An 18,794-nucleotide genomic window follows, 5' to 3' on the forward strand; every position below is an offset into this window, starting at 1 on the left:
TAGTTTTATTCATAAAGTACAGTTTTCTGAGGTCTGAAGACACAGTCTATATTATTTTGATTCATGCTCCTCTCCCCCAAAGTCCCCAGTATGTAAAAACAGTACAAAATAATTAAGGAAAACATCCAAAATATGTCTGACAGTGTAATCCCAAGGAAAAAAGCAATGTTTCAGTGAATGTTTAAATCTTAGAGAATTAAATATGCCACTGTATTAACTAGGGAAGTCACAGGCATTTTTCACTCCTAAAGGCTTTTTAAGGTTTTACTTAATCCCCACCCTTAATCAGTTCACATTCATCATCCTCTGGTGGCTCTCATTACCATATCGAGCTTTGTATTTCTGTCCCTCCATTGGTGGAGAGCTGGAGGAATATTTTACTGGTCTACAAGTTTCTATGGTAACATTGTGCTGCTACAGCTATTTCTGTCAGTATATAAACTATAAGTAGCCTGTAATCTTAGTGGGCAAAATTCAGCCCTCTTTACTCCTGCTATAATTCCTTTACATTTGGCTGGTACTTCAGATGTCATCCATCTGCTGCTGCTGCGTTAGCTTCACAAAAGTACAGATTTTTGTTAAATTTATGCTAACCAAGACTGTATTAAGCAGCTGTCAGCAGAAGTGCCTTTTTTCTATTAAAGATGTCATATAAATAGTACACTTTTGGCAGAAATGATTGTGCCACACAGGGGTAGTAAACAGTTACACAAAAAGCATTTCTAGTAACACCAACACTTATTAGAATAATATTTTAATTTATATCCTTTAACTTCCTATATTTTTACTTAGAATGGAAAGATTTTCAGGTCATGCTTTTTAAAGTGATACTTAATTGATTATTTTAAGCTTCATTGTGTACTGTTCCATGCAAGGCCTAACACTGATTCTACTAACATAAAAAACAATTTTTGCATTGTTTTCAAGTACAACAGTTAAACATGGCACCCTTCTCAAAACACAGACTACAAAATAATATATATAGCATATCTGGAGGCACGGACATACGGACCTCCACCTTTTGGATATGATTAACATAATGGAATAGGCATCTCATGATTAGTTAGGGCATTGATAGGTACCCTAGACAATATAAGTAGACTAGGAATCAGAAAAAGTAAAGATAACCACTGTCTAATAATTGTGTATTTTTCAGAGCATGATAGGTCACCCTCAAATCAGGTCTTTTGGTATCTTACAACTGCAGCAGCATATGAGTACTGCACTGGATACATACAGACATTTTTCTGATTTATTCAGTGAGTCTTTTATTCGTTGCTTGTCAAGTCCCTTTGTGTTCTTTTTCCATTTCAGTTGAGATCCAAGATTCTCACTGTGTTTTTCCATTACAGAATTGTAGCAACCATTAAATGCAGGTGTTTAAAAAGCTTCATTTTTAAAAGAACCATGTTTTGTGGGCAATCTCATTAAACCACTTCAAACATCTTGAGGGTGCTTAACACAGCTTTAGTCAATCTTTCATTAATGATTATAATTAGGATGTAAAAATGTGTATTTCTGTGAAATGCTTTTATATGGAGTTCACTTGTATCCAGTTATGCTGCTTCCTTGCATATGATCTATACTGAAAACAACAGTATTTGGCACAGTGGGCCACATTTACCAGTGCACTAACAAAGGTATTACCACCAAAAGATGCAGAATAATCAAAAAGAGTTCCAAGAGTTCATAAATTGTAGAAGTATTGAAATTATCTTTTTTTTTTTGCATACATCAGAATTTGTGTTAGACATACTTGAGAAGCTTTTGAGATGATAGTAACAAGGGCTACAAAAGAACTTAGAGAGAGATCTCACTTAGCACTTAAAGCATCCATAGTGACATTATCTGCTATCAGTTATTGACTATTCATCTATAGGGGCACAAGGCATATTGCAGAAACTTTTACATAAGCTTGTCTTTTTGGTATGCCATCAACAGCACAGTTAGGTTAAAGAAAATGTTTGAGCTGTGTATTCGTATGTGTGTAAGTGAGAGAGGCAATTTCTAGGGAACTTAAGCAAGGAACTAGAATATTTTTATGACATAATTAAGCAGATACTACCTTTTTGGCTCTTTAGCATTTTGTTTTCTATAAAGTATGGTACGCTGAATAATAGTTCTGTACAGGATTTTCCAATACTGTACAGGGTAATTCACTGTAATTGCTCCTGTTGGATAGCAGCAAATTTAGGCAATGCTGTAAATACATTTGTATTATGCTCCTTTTTTAATGATACTCCTATTTGACCTCAGATGTGTTGCCAGTTTTCATTATAAAAGATGGTGAAAGAACAACACATTAACTATATGTCCTTAAACTATCTCCTGTAAGAAAGACCCATTTTAATTTGTCTATCAACATCTGGAAACTCTGAAGAGTAGAAAAAATAAAATACAGATTTTCTTCAAATTATTTCTAAAATATGAGTAAATTGGTACCAATGGAATTTTCAAACCAATGGAATTAAAACCATCATGTCAGGTCTTCTAAATGAACATTAATTTATAAAACTTTTACTGTTCTAGAGCTGCAAAGAGTACAAAACTGAGAGAACATGCAGGTGCATTGTGAGGCATTGGCTAATTATATGTTTCCATTACATGAAAAAGAGAAATCTGGTCTACAGAGAGAGACAGGCAATTCCAAGCAGCCACTAGAAACATTTTAGAGAATTATCTTAGGCTGGACTAAGTTTAGATGACCAAAATTAGAAGTCATGACTCCCACACCAGGTATTCCTGTGTGGCTTTTTCATTGTGATGTCTTTTTTATTTGCTTTCACTTTTTAGTGAGACCTTCAGGAGACGTCTAAAATGTTCTGGAGGACACTTGTGTCACTCAAAAGATGTTGGAAGCAAAGATACTGAAACAGAACGCACGTAGGCATACCCATAATTCAGTAGTTGTAGCTGCAGCCAGATCTTGCTTTGGTTACAGTGGCAATTTTTTTCCTTATGGTAAAATGAAGTGGCTTTACACTTCCTAAATTGTTTTTGATAGTACAAATTAATACAGTAATTTCTGATGATACATTTTTGCATTTCAGCAGAAGGCACTTCCTAGTGATGGGGACCTTCTGCCTCCCAATTCTGACAGATTCAGCATTCAGTAGAATGCTGGTTTACAGCTTTTCTGCATGTTGATATAAATGATTTACTGTTGCAGAGCTTATGTGAAGAGATCCAAGCCCATTATTCCTAACAGAAAAGTTAATACAGTGTTTACAGTGTCATACATATTCTCCAAGCAAAACTGAATAAGTTTTTGTCCTTTTTCAGTGATCTTACCCAGTCCATCTCCTATAAAACCTTCTGATCAACAGCTTCTTCCTCTGTATTTAACTCCAACACCCTCTGGGCTAAGCATTACACCGGTTTTGGCACAGTATAAGTTGGCTTTCACAGTTGACTGCAGACCTCTTCTGTTCCCTCATCCTCAGCTGTTACTGATGAAAGGTCTGAATGAGGGCTCCAGGCACTGGGTAATGAGCATAGCGGTGTGAAAGGAAATGCATCCTGCTTCAGAATAAATGCCACTCTTTTCTCAAATAACTTCTTTATTCATTCTCAGTTATACATGACAAAGTCTGATATATGCACAGTAAAGCAGCCATGGACATCAGAACAAAATTCAGCCAGGCCCATGATGCTAAGATTTATCCAGTGAGATGCCTGACATACTTAATATACTCTAAACCAACTCTTCGTTCAGATTTGGAAGATCTAGTTGGCAAATGGTTGGTTTTATCTTCTTCTGTTCTGGCATGACTAGACCAGAAATGTCCTTAAGGTTTTAGCTAGACTTGGTTAGTGTGGTGTTTGCATACTCCATCATGTCAGAAGAAGAAGCTGTTGATCTGAATGCTTTGTAGGAGGTCAGCTGGGAGAGACCACTGAAGGAAGGACAACAGATGCAACATTTTTGCATCATGTTTAGAAATATTATATATTAGAAATATATTTAGAAATATTATATATTTCTTATAATTTCATCTATTAGAAATGGGGAGTCACTTCAGTAGTTTTTTGTAATCCTGATCAGGGCTTTTCATCAAAAAACAGATGGAGATCTATTAAAAATACTGTGTATGACTTCTTTAAGATATGCCTCTGGATTGCTGATAACGATGCTGCTGATGATAGAGTAGATCTGAAACCTCACTGGATATCCTGGGATTTGACATGAAGTGCCCCACTGATTAAAGACTTTACAGCAAGTCATCTGGAATTTGTGCAGTCCTTCAGCTTTCTGGTTCATAAAACGACATGTACAATATTGGTGCTTGGATTTAATGTGTATATGTATATCAACAAAGAGGGATGATGAAATTCTAGGTAAGAAGGCAAGAATGCCTTCAGGAATTAGGGAACATCTTGAACTAGAAATGGGCTCAGTAATACTTTTACAGGTTAGGTTAAGTAAGCATTCACCGAATGACTAGTGAACTGTGGTGACATACTCTCCTGCCTGATACTTCAGGTTTAAGAGCATGGCTGGGATCTGTTTAAAATTTAGTTTCTCGCTCTCTTTCCCATACATGTCCAGGTTCAACTTCAATTTGGCCTCAACATAAGGACAGTCAGAAAAATGTGATCAAACTTTTTAAAATCTATTTTTGTTAATTCTTTTCTTAATTGCCTTCCGACTTTGCAGATACAAACATTAGAAAGGTTTTTGTTGCTTTCATCAAACAACTAATGACATCAATAAAGCTCTTTTGCAGGCATGGTTTGTGTTTCCTGTTTATATGCCATTTGAAACATAATCTAAATGCTTTCAGGATTAAAAAAAAGAACCAACCAAACAAAAACTATTAGTTGTGCTTGAATGCCTGGATGGGATTAATTTGTGTTTTCCTTTTTGATGGTGATCTGACTTGCCACCAGTTAAACCAAAATTACAGAACTTTTATCCACCAAAGTGACATTCATAAACGTACCTCACAGAGAAGGACTGAAAGGTATTAGATCTTTCTCTCAAGTGAACTGAGTTAGAAATCAAATGCAGACTGAAAGTCAAAGCAAAATGTAGACAACTCAGTTTCTCTAAGTTTTTAATACAGAACATAAAAGGAAAAAAAAATCATACTTTGTGTTTACATCATACATTCATTTTTATACTTTTGAAGATTACTTACTGAACATGTCCATAGTTCTTTTGTACATTAAATCAAGGAAGACATTAGATACCTAACATTATTAAAATGAGATATTGGAAAAGAGAATTGTTCTGTAAGTGAAGAACATTTGCTGATATTGATTCAACATTAGAGACATTAAGCTTCTGAAATTTAGTGAATTTCTGGAGAGTCTGTCACACAAGCCCTAATTAAATTTCTTTTTGTTCATGTCTGAGAGGCATAGGGATCTAAGATATGGCAGGAGTGTCTGGTTAAACTAAGCCACAAATTTTGCATGCAGCCTACCTTGACAGCTTTTTTAAAATCTACTTTACTTATTTGCTAGCCTTTTATTCTGCTGGACTCTCTTCATTAGCTGTCAAATTTCTATTTTACACAATCAACTAGAGGCAAAATAACAGACAGCAGCAGCAAAATTCGTGGTCAACAAGTTTATAGCTTGAGGCCCAGAGTGGCCCAGTTGCACATAGGCTTTTCTGCCCTCCAGAGTGGGGCTTTCTTGTAGATTCATAGTGCTATTTTAAGCATTCTTCTGCAAGGGGAAGTAAAAGACAGAATAGACTTTTTTCTGGAGGTTGTCACGTACAAAGGGAAAAGTGAATGAATCAACAGAATTGTTTTCCATACTTCTGTGATGATAACAAGCACTCCTAGGTCTTAATCTAAGTCTTGATATTTTTATTTTATAATAATTATTTTTTTAATACTTGATCCTTTTGTACAAAATGTGATACAAAATCCTCTGTACTGCTGTTCCAAGTGTTTTTATGAAGAATACAAATATATATATTTGTTAACCTGAGTTAAGTGCTCCTCAAAAATTAGTCATGTCCTGTGGCTGTATTAAAATATTTCATCTTCTTGAATTCATGAGCAAACTATATACTCTCTTCTGGCAGGCTGTCTGACCTACCTCATTCTCATCCATTTTGAAAAATATTCACCCTAGGCAGAATGTTCACAGTGATGTAACGGCTGTCTCTGAAAATACTATGCTTGGAGGTGGCATCCTTTGGAATAACCTATGAAAAATGTCAGCATCTTTTACAAGCCACCTACCATATTTGCAAGATATTTCTGCAAGTTTGTCTAAACTGCTTTGTGTAGAAGTTTTATGCTGCTGTTTTCCATCATCATCTATATTTTAAAAAATTGTTGACAAATTTAAGAAGTATGAATTCAATTCAGCCAGCCCTGGACACTGAAATAGTTTATTTTTTCAAAAGACATTTATACCCTCAACTGGAAAGACTTCACTACATCTGATACTCTGATATTAAAGGAGCTTCTTTAATATATGAATATATAGGTTAGTCTCTTCCCCACTTTAATACTTGACATCTCTTTTAGAAGTATCAGAAGAGGTATAAATTGTATTGCTGATTTTTAGCATGATAACAACTCTCAAATGAAACCTAAACTGAAATTCTGTTTAGGCTCTGTACATCTAGTATAATTTTTAATGTGAGACTGAGTTATGTGGTGATATCAACACGGGTGCCTGCTGTGTGCTATTGTTAAAGTAAATGTAGATTTGCTAACAACAAGAGATTAAAAAAATCAGTGAAAGTATGCCTTGAACGTAATCAGATATATTCTGACATACCCACCATGTCCCATAGCTTGCCCTACTTCACATTTTATCCTTTTATAAATAACAGCTCTTAAACTTTAACTTTATTTGCTAATAACCTGAACTATGTTTGAACCAGTAGCCTGAAGTTGCATGCCCTGTGACCTCTCCTCTGCACTAGCTGGCCACCTCAAGGCAAAGAACTTGCAAGATGTCAGCCCTGATTACCTGCTGCAGTCAAGTCAAGCAGATGTTTCATGGTGGTGAAAGCTTGACAAGTGTTACCAGTGCAATAAATTAACATCTTTCTACAGGTTATGTTTTATAGAAGTTTTGTTCCATAGGAACCATAAAGCGTAGCTGAACAGGACTGTCAGCATTTGTGTGCTGTAATCTGCAGCTGCAACTGTTTCTGTTCACATACTAGGATTCTTCAGTGTTGGCATTCTATAAATTGGATTCCTAGTTGACAAGGAGTGCGCATGCAGCCTAGACTTTTATTATTTTGTTACTATCCCTTTGGACAGCAAATAAAATATTCCTCACAAGATAGTCAGTGCACTGGGATACTCAAAGCACTGCTAAATAATGTATGAGGAAGCAAAAAAATGCTGTTGGCTGCAAAGTCATGATGATCTAAAGTCTACAGAAGGGAACTAACTCACCTATCCCTCAAGTTGTACCAAAGATTAATATGGGCCAGTAAATTAATTTCTGAAGGATGATTCTCAGATTATTGGAAGTTTGTAAATCTTATGGTTTGAGGGTTTTTTTGTTTTGTTTTGTTTTGTTTTGTTTTGTTTTGGTTTGGTTTGGTTTGGTTTAGCTTGGTTTGGTTTGGTTTTTTTCATGATTTCCAAATAGGCTCTAGGTAAAGCTTGAACTATTTTAGATAACTGCTCTTTTTTTGTTTGAAAACTCTGTGCAAAGTGAACAAGAGCAATTTAAGGTAAAGTAAATCTGAAGTTACCTGGGAAGAGTGTTAAAATGCATGTGAAAACTTAAAAAGATCATGTTTTAAAGACAGAATCTTTCCTGCTGATCTTGAGGGAGCTTCCTCCTTCCCTGTTGGCAGAAAAATGTTACATACAACATGAAGTACATAAGTGATATAATTTCTCAATGTTGTACAATCAATTTCTATATCATTATTAACTCAATTATGTAGCATTTGATAAAAAAACACTAAGATATTTTAACATTTCTTACAAAGATTAACACAAAAAGTTCTAATATTTGAGCCTTGTGGTAGGAGCATATTTTCTCAGCATTGTATTTGATTATTTCCATAGGAAGGTGTCTTCAATTAATTTATCTGACTCTGAAAGAAGAACACCCTCATGAATTATTAAAAGAAATGAAATTGAAAATTGTAAAAACGTGAATGCACTAGTTTATATCTATACCTGCTATCTATATCTAGTAAAAATTTCAGACATATCTGTTTTAATGAGCTAAGTCTCATAAAAAGAATATTGGAATTTGATTCGCCAAATGTTTATATTCATTGAAAATCAGACATAGGAGCATACTGGCCTGCAGGTCACAGCTCTGCTTCTATGTCATGGTTTAACCCCAGCCGGCAACTAAGCTCCACACAACTGCTTGCTCACTCCCTCCTGGTGGGAACGGAAAAGTGAGAAAACTCATGGGTTGAGATAAAGATAGTACAAATCCAAAACATAGCTCCGTACTAGCTACTAGGAAGAAAATTAACTCTAATCCCAGGCAAAACCAGCACACAGTGTCACAGCCTTTCTGTTGCTCCATGCTGTGAAAGTCGGCAAAAGTAAGCAGAAAGTCTACTGATAGCCCTGGTGAGTAAACTGTATATAATCCAATCTCGTGATTGCAGCCAGAATGAACAGGAGTCCCAGATCTCCTGCTTTCTATGTTTTGGGTGAATATGCAACACTGAGGCAAATATATATGTGAGGGTTGCATAGCACATAATGATCATAATTTTGGTAGCTGCAATTGCAAAGCTTCAGCAGGCTTTATAAAAGATTCAAGATGGATATTTTAAATGCCTCTAAGAACATAAAGGAATGTAGGATTCAGAAGACAAGAATAATAATGTATATTTTTCTCAAGCCAGACACATAAACAGCTGGAGGTTTTTTCGTAATAAAAATTCCAAAAAATATAAGTTAACAAAGTAACTACAGGAGGTCTTATTAGCCTTACTATCATTTTACTGTTGCTATCTCCAAGTACTGAGAATTTTGCCATCCAGTTCATCAAGGAAAGGATATTTTGGGATAACCACAAGACTCCAGCTTTTGGAGGATAACTCTGAAAAGTGTGAAATCTGTAATAATATAAAGAGAATTTGCAGAAGTATATAATATGTAGATTTAAAAATGATTGGTATGGAACTCTAGCTCTAAATGGCAGTAGACTCTCCTTTCATCGAACTGCTTTTGTTACATTCTTAAACAGAGATCTTGATAATTTTATCAAAGGGAGCCCCAAACCTGACAGACATGGTCAAGAAGAAATCTGAAAAGACTGTATTTATCTTTCACTGAGATGTTGTTTCATGACAGAATTGTTCAGAATGAAATGTCAGTAATGAGATGTATGGAACATTGTTGACTACCAGGTTATGGAACAGCTTCTACAGCAGAGCACTGTCATACCATCATGGGCATCACTCTTTTCCCATTGCTTTCTTTTGAGGAGTCAATTTTTCAATTGTTTTAGTGAGTTGCTGTTAATAGGTAGTAACTTTTTTGGTAAAGTTGCTGCAGGTTTTCAGTAGAGGAGTTTTCCATTGGAAAACGCATTTTCATGGAAATGTTTTATAGAAACATTAACACCAGTGCAATTATTTGAAAGGAAATAAAGGCAGTCAAAGCAATGCCCCATGTTTTGACCTGATACTACTAAATGTTCCATTCATGATTCAAATTTGAATGAAATTCAGTCAAAGACATGGATTTACATTTCTATTTTTAACAGTTATGTTACGATAATATGTATTATGTGTTTAATGTTAGTATATTGAAAAAAAGAAAATTAATTTACCAACAACATCTAATTCAAGGAAGATTTTTTTTTTCCTTACATCTGATAATAATAGTAAATCACATCCTATCTCTTTTACCAAAGTTAAATCAGTGGATGTAACTAGTTCTCAGCATCCCTCAGTTTCAGTATGAAATTCCTTGTGAGAAGGGAGAGTTTAATTGGGAAGGAGCTGGTCTAGATAGCCTACCAAATAGATTAATGGATTTTTTTACTGATTTAGCTAGAAAGACTTAGTCCATAATTACATTTTAGGTAAGAAATTGTTCATGCACATATCAGGAATACTTGACTGATTGTACTATCCGGTAAAGATTTTTGTTATATCATATCATGTTAGAGGTCAGGTACTATTTGAAGTTGTCCATGATGCATGTTCAGCAGGAATTATCCTTTTTGACATAAGTATTAGGTATAACTTGTTGTTTCCAAAACATAATTTGGTCCTCTTATTCCAGGAAGAGTGTGTACTTATGTGCATATGGGAGCATATGGCTGTGTCTATGAATATCTTTGAATTACTAAAATGATGTACGCTTTGAACTTTTAATCAGTTTAATTTTGTCTTTCATAAAGAACGTGTCAATTATAATTTCTTTTTAAGTGAGTATTTAATTTGGCTAATTGACAGCTGGCTATACTAACAGTGATTTGATCTAGTTTTTGTTCTGTCTCTAAAGGAACCAAGATCTCGATAACCTCATCAAAGTGAATCCAAGTTCTTTCACAAGTGACAAGAAGTAAGTCTTGAAAGCTTCTCAGGCCCTGTTTTTCTAAGGCAGTGAGTAGTTTGTAACTATGAGAATGTCAGGAAAGGTAATGTTGCAAATCTGTAAAATGTTTATATATTAATAAGTAGCATTCCTTATACAGAATGATTAATATAAAAATACAGATTAAATTAACTGGCATGTGCACTATCAGCTGAACAAGTAATATCTGTGTCAAGCTTCCATACATGTCTTATATGCTTCCTCAATAAAAGCACTGAAGATATAGTTAGAAAAGGGGCATTACACAAAATATTGTAGAACTCATGTATGAGGTGCGTCGCTCCAACAGGGTGTAACAAAGCATTTTAGTCAGCAAGGACAGTGATCTATAAAGAACAACCTGAACTTACATTTTTGAACTGCACATCAGTTCAGCATTTTTCAGGCCAAGTATCTTGTTGTTTGTACACATGCCTTCAGTGTATGGAAAGGGAGGAACGGCCAGGGTACTGTGCTAGTAAGAGCTATGTAATATTTGTCACACCTAGCATTGAAATTCTACAGAAAACTTCAAGAATGATGTTCTAAACCATAGCAGCACAGAAATGTTGCCAAAATGATCATCTTTTTTACAGTAGACATTCTCACATATATGCATACATACATACATATATATGTACACTTAGCACTAACCTGTGAGTATGATTTTTTTTGCAAATTTTCATTCACAGAGAATTTATTAGGATAGAGTCCAAGACTTTGAAACACTACTGAATTTTAGGAGGCATCCAAATTTTTACGATTAATAAGTCTATAATGGATTGAAGTGACCAATTTATGTTTCACAGAGCTAACTTAGCCTTTTGCTTTTGCTCCCTACTTCTACCTGAAGAGAATCAGGGTTTTTGACATTAGTTAAAGTGCTTTTCATAGGTCATTCCATTCTCTAATTCACTGAATCATTTTAAAATTGTTGTTTAAAAAGTCCAGAGGAAAAAATAGCCACTAGTTTAAATGTATTTATGAAATTAAAAAACTGTTTCCTCATATATAAACTCAGTGAGCCTTTGGATGTTTACATTTTCATAATTTCATAAGTATAGACATAATCAATGTTTTAATTGTTAACTATGATGACACAGGTAGGTAACTTCTTGTCATTCCAGAAGCAAAAATGTGTGGACATTTGGACATATTTTTAGGTGTCATCTGAAGAAGTAGAACTTTCTTATTTTAAATAAAATCATTTTTTGCAAATTAATGATGCAAACAAGGATTAAGCTGCTTGGAGCCTGTAAATTTTTTGAAAGTTCATGTTTCACCTTCACTATCTTCATTGACAAAGAACAATCTTAAACTATGGCAATGATGTGATTAAACAAAGCCTTTTTATTTTCTTGGCTATTCTAGATAATATTTTTTATTTAATTATACAGAACATTACCTTACTAGTGGAAAATTGTATACATATTTTCTTATGGTCAATAATATATTTGCAAATTTTGAACATAAACTTAACAATTTACTTTTTTCCTTTTAAATGTGTGCATAAATATATTTCTTTCTTTTACCCACACTCTACCTCTTCCCAGATAGGGGGAATATTTTAATAGTTGTTTTTCTTTGTTGTTTCAGAGGAAAAGACCTTGATGATTCTACTGAAATAAATACGGCTGGTCAGAAAAATAACAGGCAAGTCTGTCATAACCTGTCCCTTATATACTTATAAAATGTTTGTGATTGGTTGGATATTAGTATTAATAGGTTCTGTTCTGTAAAAATCATTAGATTGGGCAAAATTAGTATTTTTATTTGACTGAAGCCATAAAATTTTATCTTTTAAAAATTCCTCATTAAATACAGGCTAGTAAACATAAATAATTCAGTGTGGAAGAACTTAGGTAGTACTTGACTTTATCTGATTGGAACTCTAAATAGTCAGTGCATGACCACTGAAGCTCTTTAAATTAATATGAAATGGTCTATAAATTAAAATTTCTCCTTTAAATACAAAAGAGGAGTATCATAAATAAATTTTTAAGAAGATGTAGTCTGGCCCTTCACCTGTAGCATGGCAGCACAGTGCGAGACAGCGACCATAAATTGAAACAAGAGAGACTCAGACTGGACACAAGGAGGACTGTCCAGCAGTGGAGCAGGTTGCCTGGAGAGGTTGTGCCCTCTCTGTCCTTGGAGGTTTTCAAGAACCAACTACGAAAAGCCCTGGGCAACCTGCTCTGACTTCAGAGCTGCCCCTGTTTTGAGCAGGAAGTTGGACTAGAGACCTCCCAAGGTCCCTGAATTCCAACCTGAATTATTTTACAATATCGTAGTGAATTTAACAGTTTTGAGTAGTTTGTCATTCTTTTGTAGTGTCACGCTGGAGACAAACTGAAAAACATTGAAGTTTGATCTGATAACTCTTACTGCATTACTAACTAAACACTTATGAAACAAATATGTTCAAGAAACAATACATCCTCAGTGTAGTCAGGAATCTTCCTTGTGAAATGCATGTAATCTTTTCTTGTTCAAGACAAATAATTTAACCCATTTAATATGTTTATGTTGAATCAAACAATATGATTAATTCTGAGGTCTTTCTCACTTTCACAGAGATGAGGACCTTGGTGATCACACTGAAGTAAAGTCTGCTGATGACCAAAGTAAAAAGTGGTGAGACTCAATACATAGTTGTCTAAAATTTAAAGAACGAATAACAAGTGTTGCAGCTTTTTAGTATGGTATCAGAAAATGTGAATTCCTAATACAAGCAAGCAGAATTTTTATAACTTGAGTAGGGTACCTGTATTATTTCTAAAATGTGCCTGATTAACCAAATATAACAATATAGCTGTATGTATTTTGATAATAAGCAATGACTCAAATCAATAATCTGTAGTGAATGAAAATCCCTGGTGACAAGATCCTCATAAGTATTTTTGTGCTTATCTAGGTGTTTTGTGAACTCAGTTGTTAACATCTCAAAGAAATATAAGTAAAAACATTAATAGTTTAAAGGATTCACTGCTACTAGGTTTCATTATTTGCAAAAACTAAGATCCATTTTGGTCAATTAAAGTGAAATTAATATTACATTTTTAGGCACCATTTTGATGCTATCTTTTTGAGTCTTCCATTTAGTTGTGTATCTAAATGAAGAGGAAGAATTTAGCTATCCATATACATAAGCAGTTTTGTTATTTTTAAATAAAAAATATTTTTATTCTAGCAGTCCCATTTGGCAGTCTGACCAGAGAAGCATATACTGAATATCCACGGTGAATGAGCTTCTCTTTCAGTTCTGAAGGGGAGCCTGCCAGATTAGGAGTCAAGCACAATAGAGGGTGATGCTTCATGCAGCATGCTATGCATATAAAACAGTGACCAGCACTGAGCAAGGTTCGTTTAGCAAAGCTTCAGACCTTGGCAAGCTCCCTGAAATAAATCAAGCTGCAGCCCAAACATCCAGTTAAGGCTTATAATCATCAAGTTGTTTCAGAATATAACCTTTGGCAGAACCAAACAAGAGCAGCCTTTGTCTGAGCTGCTTAGTAAAATCATCAAAAAACATTATTAGCACTTATTCCTTAAATCCTATAATTTGTCTGACAAGGTTTATTTTATGTTTGGTTGCATGTCATGTTTGTGGCAGGGAAAACTGCAGGAAACAAAGTTTCTTTTGCTTGAACCGTAATCCTGCTTTTTGAAATAACAGTCTACATATCTGTTTAGCTGGTCATTTCTAATAAAAACTTAACTGTAGTAGATCCAAAGAAAGAAAATTTTGAACTAAAATATAGTAAAAACAAGAACAAAACCTTTTAGAATACTGCCAAGAAAATGCAGAATGCTGTCAACCACTGAGATATTACTGAACAGTTAAAAACCTCTGTGGGCACTTTGAGGAAACTAAAGTTCAATTAAAGTTAGATGAAGTTTCTGATATGAATATATCTACTAGCAGGAACTAGAAGACTTAAAGTTATAGATCAGTGATTCCATTATTTTTCACAAGTAACAATTTAACAACAGTAAGAAAAGCATAAACTTACTTTGCGTACTGCTTTTAGCACAAGCTTCTACATTTATAGCTGCAAGTGTATTATAGCTGTAAGTGTAAGCTGAAAGCTGTGTAGCTGAAAATGATTTCTAAAAAGCGTTTGTTTTCTTGTTATTTGGTTTCTTTTTTTTTTTTTTTTTTTTTTTGTAGGACAACTGAGCAAGCATATGAAAATCGTCCAAGGGCTCCAAACAACCTCCTAGAAACAAACTACTCCAGTGACAGTGAAAGAAAGACCAGGTACTGCAGACAATGAATTGAGAACCATAATGTGTAAAGTGTCATTGCTTGCAAAAATATAAAAGAAACCATTTTTATGCAAGAAATTTCAGGGATATTTAGAAACCTCAGGCTGGTCTCTGGAATCATGCCAGCCCCCTTCCAAATTCTGCTTCCAGGATCCCATGCATAGAAGCCCACAAAGCATAGCTCTAGTGCACAGAGTGAGGAACACAAGACATGCCCTGTGTAGCTCTAGAGATGTAGCTGAGGCATGAAATTTGGGAGAGTGGTTACGACAGAATTTTTCTATAACCAATAGAGGAAAGGCATTTCCTGCATGTTAGATACACTGTGCTCTCAGGGGGCTTATTTCTTTCTGAGACTGTAGGAAAAACATTACACTCTTCACTCAGGTGCCTTGTTAAGTTCTTAAAACTATATGGGATGACTGAACCCATGTATCATCTCTTATCCCAGTCACCGTAACATGGGTTTCTGACTTTTTGACAAGGTACAAACTATTTTAAAAACCATTTCTCTTGCAATATTCTTGCTCTAGCTAGATTCTGTCTCTACAAGTACATGTATTGCAAATCTGAGTGAAAAATGTGATGTAGGGATATTTAATAGGACTAACTAAACACTGGGTCTGTTGGCAACAGGAAATAATTGAAATAAAGGAAACAATGTATTTCTCTTTACAGTCAAAATGTATTTTCAAGAAATATGACAACAAAAAATATATAATTCTTGAATGAAAGATCTTTTTGGATTATGAAAACCCATATTCGGTATCAACCCACCCATCTATTAATTAATTAAGCATTAATGTCAACAGGATTGTTTAAAGACACGGTCCTATATATATGGTGTTGTGTTGCTGTATAGTGGTCATGAACTGCCTGAGTCAAGGCTGATGACTTGGACGGGAGAGGAGAAATCTTCTATTGAGCCTTAGTAATAGGGAAAATAGCAGTCACAGTTTGGTACCTTATGGGAACTATGGCAAATGTCCCAATCCTTAAGCATATGCACACGTGAGCCTTGGTGTGGGTATGACTGGTCTTTGATCTCTCACTTTCTTACATTTGCTGCAGGAGGTTGGAGTGAAGTTGAATTTTGTGCATTCTGAAACTTCTGCATGGCCTTGAAAGCCAAGCCCATAAATTGGCTGAGAATAAAAGAAAATCTAAATAGCATACAATTTTAAGACTCAAAATTACTATTCAACACAAAAGTGTATTAGCATTTTGCAGACATACAGCTTCTGAGGTGTAATATTCTGAATACCTTTAAAAATTAAAATAGAGAACAATAATACAGGAATGGCAGGGCAACAAATGCACTTCAACATGCAGTGTTATCTCACACTTGACAAAATGTATACGTCCTACCTGAAGCTCTAATCCCAATTTAATTCATGAAATCTTACCAAATTAATGGTGTTTTCAGGTTATTCTTTCAGGTTTTATCAATAGGTTTTACAGAGTATTTATTGTTGAGTAGTTTGCTGTATAAACAGGTCACATCATAGCAAGTAAAGGAGTGAGTGATATGAACTGAAAGAAGGGACTTGATGAGATATACTGTTCTCAGGCTGCATTGTGGCTCAGATTTAACTTAGTGTCATGTCAAGCTGTCAGACTATGCATTTATTTGAAAAGGTTCTGAGTTTCCTCACACTTTCAGTTGTCAAGACTAGAAACTGATGCTTCAGAAATATTTTTGCTGTAGCTTCATAGGTTCTTGTTTTATACAGTACAATTTTTTTTAAGATGGAGTTATACATATTTTTGTATATTTCAACCATAATAATGTAGCCAGTTATTAAAAACCAAGGGACACTCTTCTCTATACTAGGACACTTGAGGAAAATATTTTTCTCTAGACAACTTTCTATAAGAAAAACAGCATTATTTTCAGGCATGCTGCATCTGAATACCCGTATTATGTTGCATGTGCAATGCACAGTATTCACTTTGGCCTGATCTCAACTCAGACTTAACTAGATGATTTCAAATTTCAACCAGACGCTGCACTAGATTCTGCAGCTAAATGCAGTGACTTAAATGGAAGATTGGGGAAAAATAAGCTTAACAACAAAAAGAAGCACAGACAGGCCCATACGTTATAGGAATAGAGAGTTGATATTCCTACTCCACTTTTCACTATAGCCAAGAAACTTTAGGCACTTGCACCTGTGACATATGTAGTGCATGTGTCTAGCTTGGTTGGTGCAAAAACAGCCAGAAAAACTCTTTCAAAAGGCAATCATTTAGCTTCAGTTTGCTTTCCTGTTTAGTAAGCTTACTTTCATCTTGCCTGAAATGTAAATGGAGCACTGGGTGTTCATTTGAGAAGATGTTTTCTCTGTGGTTAGCAAACCCAGGTTTGCTACATTACTATTAAATAACAAGCATATTGTTATGTTCTATGAAATATAAATAAAACATTTATCATTTAAGGTTCTCAGTAACTGTGCAATTTTAATACATTTCTGGTGTTGCATAGAAATCAAAAAAGAAATATACACGTTACAAAAGACAGGTCTGTAGAAAAGTCTATCTGGTCTGTGTAACACCTTTCACATGCATATTATCAGTCCGTTATACTTTCCCTGAAAAAAAAAGACTTGTTCTGCAAATGCACATTATTATAAAAAGTTGTTCCTAGCATTGCTAAACATTATTCAAGAGTGATATGAAACACATAATAATTACCATATACCTTATGAATTTCTGGAGGAATAGGATAATTAAATCAATTCAGAAATGTTCCAAACATTTATGGCAAGATGACTTCCTCAGCTGTCACATACATGCTCATCCCTTCCATGCAAACAAAACTGACAGTTATGCGACTAGAACTGGGACTGTTAAAAAAGGAGGTGATAGTTAAATTCAGTATATTCCTTCCTACTCTGATACAAAGAACAATACAGTTACTTTAGTGAACACAAATCACACATTGAACAGCCTGTATTACAAAGACCCTCACTCCACTTCTAGGGACATGTAATTTTGTTTGGTTGTTTGACAGGTCTTTGAGGACTAGTGAAAGAAGGGGGGAAAAAATAAAAAATGCAGTGTAACCATTTCCTGATACGTATCATTGAGACTGGAATATCAGCACAGGCAAACATAATACCATCATGTAGATTTTGCTCAATGGGCTTGTGGATTTAATTTTTAAATGTTGAAGAATCCTTCAACAGCAGAACACAGTCTAAGGACACTATCTTTCTAATTTATGCTTTTTTATTTGATATATTTTTCTTGATGGTTGTGAAAATGCAGAAAAAGAACTCATTACCAAGTATGATGATTTTTTTTACAAGCATGTTACAATAGTTTAATTTGCATCTTACCATCAGTGTAGCAAAACCTTTAAAAATAAAAAGTACCATTTAATGATTACTGTGCACTCATTGCTTCACAGCAAATCACCATATCGTGGCTATGAAGAAAATATAACAGGAAATACTATCAAAACTGTTTACTCTACTTCTGATCGGTAAGTACACGTTAATACCATTGCAAAGTATCAAAGGACACAGAAATTTTGCATAAACGTTCAAGTGTTCAGACAAAAGAGAGCAGTGGAAGTCACCATTAGGCTCATCAGACAGCTTTTTATAGAGCTCCTTTTCAGTGGGATCTTGCCATCAAATCACTACCGCAGCTCAGCAGCCTGACATTATGTTAGGCTTGTCACAGCTGACATTTTAAAATATCTATAGAAACAACAGCCAGTGCCTTAAGTGATAGAGTTGGCTTTGTGATTCTGCAGGTTTCTACCTCAGGCAGCTGCTTATTCTGCAACATTTTCTTCCTTTGTGAGAACGGTGTCTGTAATGACCAACTTTATGTACAGATGTGGAGGAAAAGGTTCACATGACAAGGCTGTTAAAAACTCTTATGTTTTCACACCAGTTAAGATACTCCAAAATATAAGAAGGATATTTGCTCAATCACTAATGTCTTACTTTGTGGGAAAAAAAAAAAAAATTAAATGTGCCCACTATTTTCAATTCAGATAATTTGGGTAGT

The 18,794-nt window shown here is 34.7% G+C and overlaps 1 protein-coding gene across 2 annotated transcripts in view; it reads left to right on the plus strand.

Annotated features, from left to right (window-relative positions):
- SCEL (sciellin) overlaps nucleotides 1-18,794 on the plus strand; it is a 50,359-nt gene that overhangs the window by 24,992 nt on the left and 6,573 nt on the right. For both annotated transcript variants that reach the window (XM_042806180.1, XM_042806181.1), the window contains 5 exons: nucleotides 10,428-10,487; nucleotides 12,096-12,152; nucleotides 13,077-13,136; nucleotides 14,674-14,763; nucleotides 18,184-18,258. In XM_042806180.1, the coding sequence (XP_042662114.1) occupies nucleotides 10,428-10,487; nucleotides 12,096-12,152; nucleotides 13,077-13,136; nucleotides 14,674-14,763; nucleotides 18,184-18,258 (342 nt within the window). The remainder of the gene's footprint in view (nucleotides 1-10,427; nucleotides 10,488-12,095; nucleotides 12,153-13,076; nucleotides 13,137-14,673; nucleotides 14,764-18,183; nucleotides 18,259-18,794) is intronic.

This window comes from Tyto alba, unplaced genomic scaffold (genome assembly GCF_018691265.1).
Source record: "Tyto alba isolate M040663 unplaced genomic scaffold, T.alba_DEE_v4.0 Super-Scaffold_45, whole genome shotgun sequence".
Lineage (NCBI taxonomy): Eukaryota > Metazoa > Chordata > Aves > Strigiformes > Tytonidae > Tyto > Tyto alba.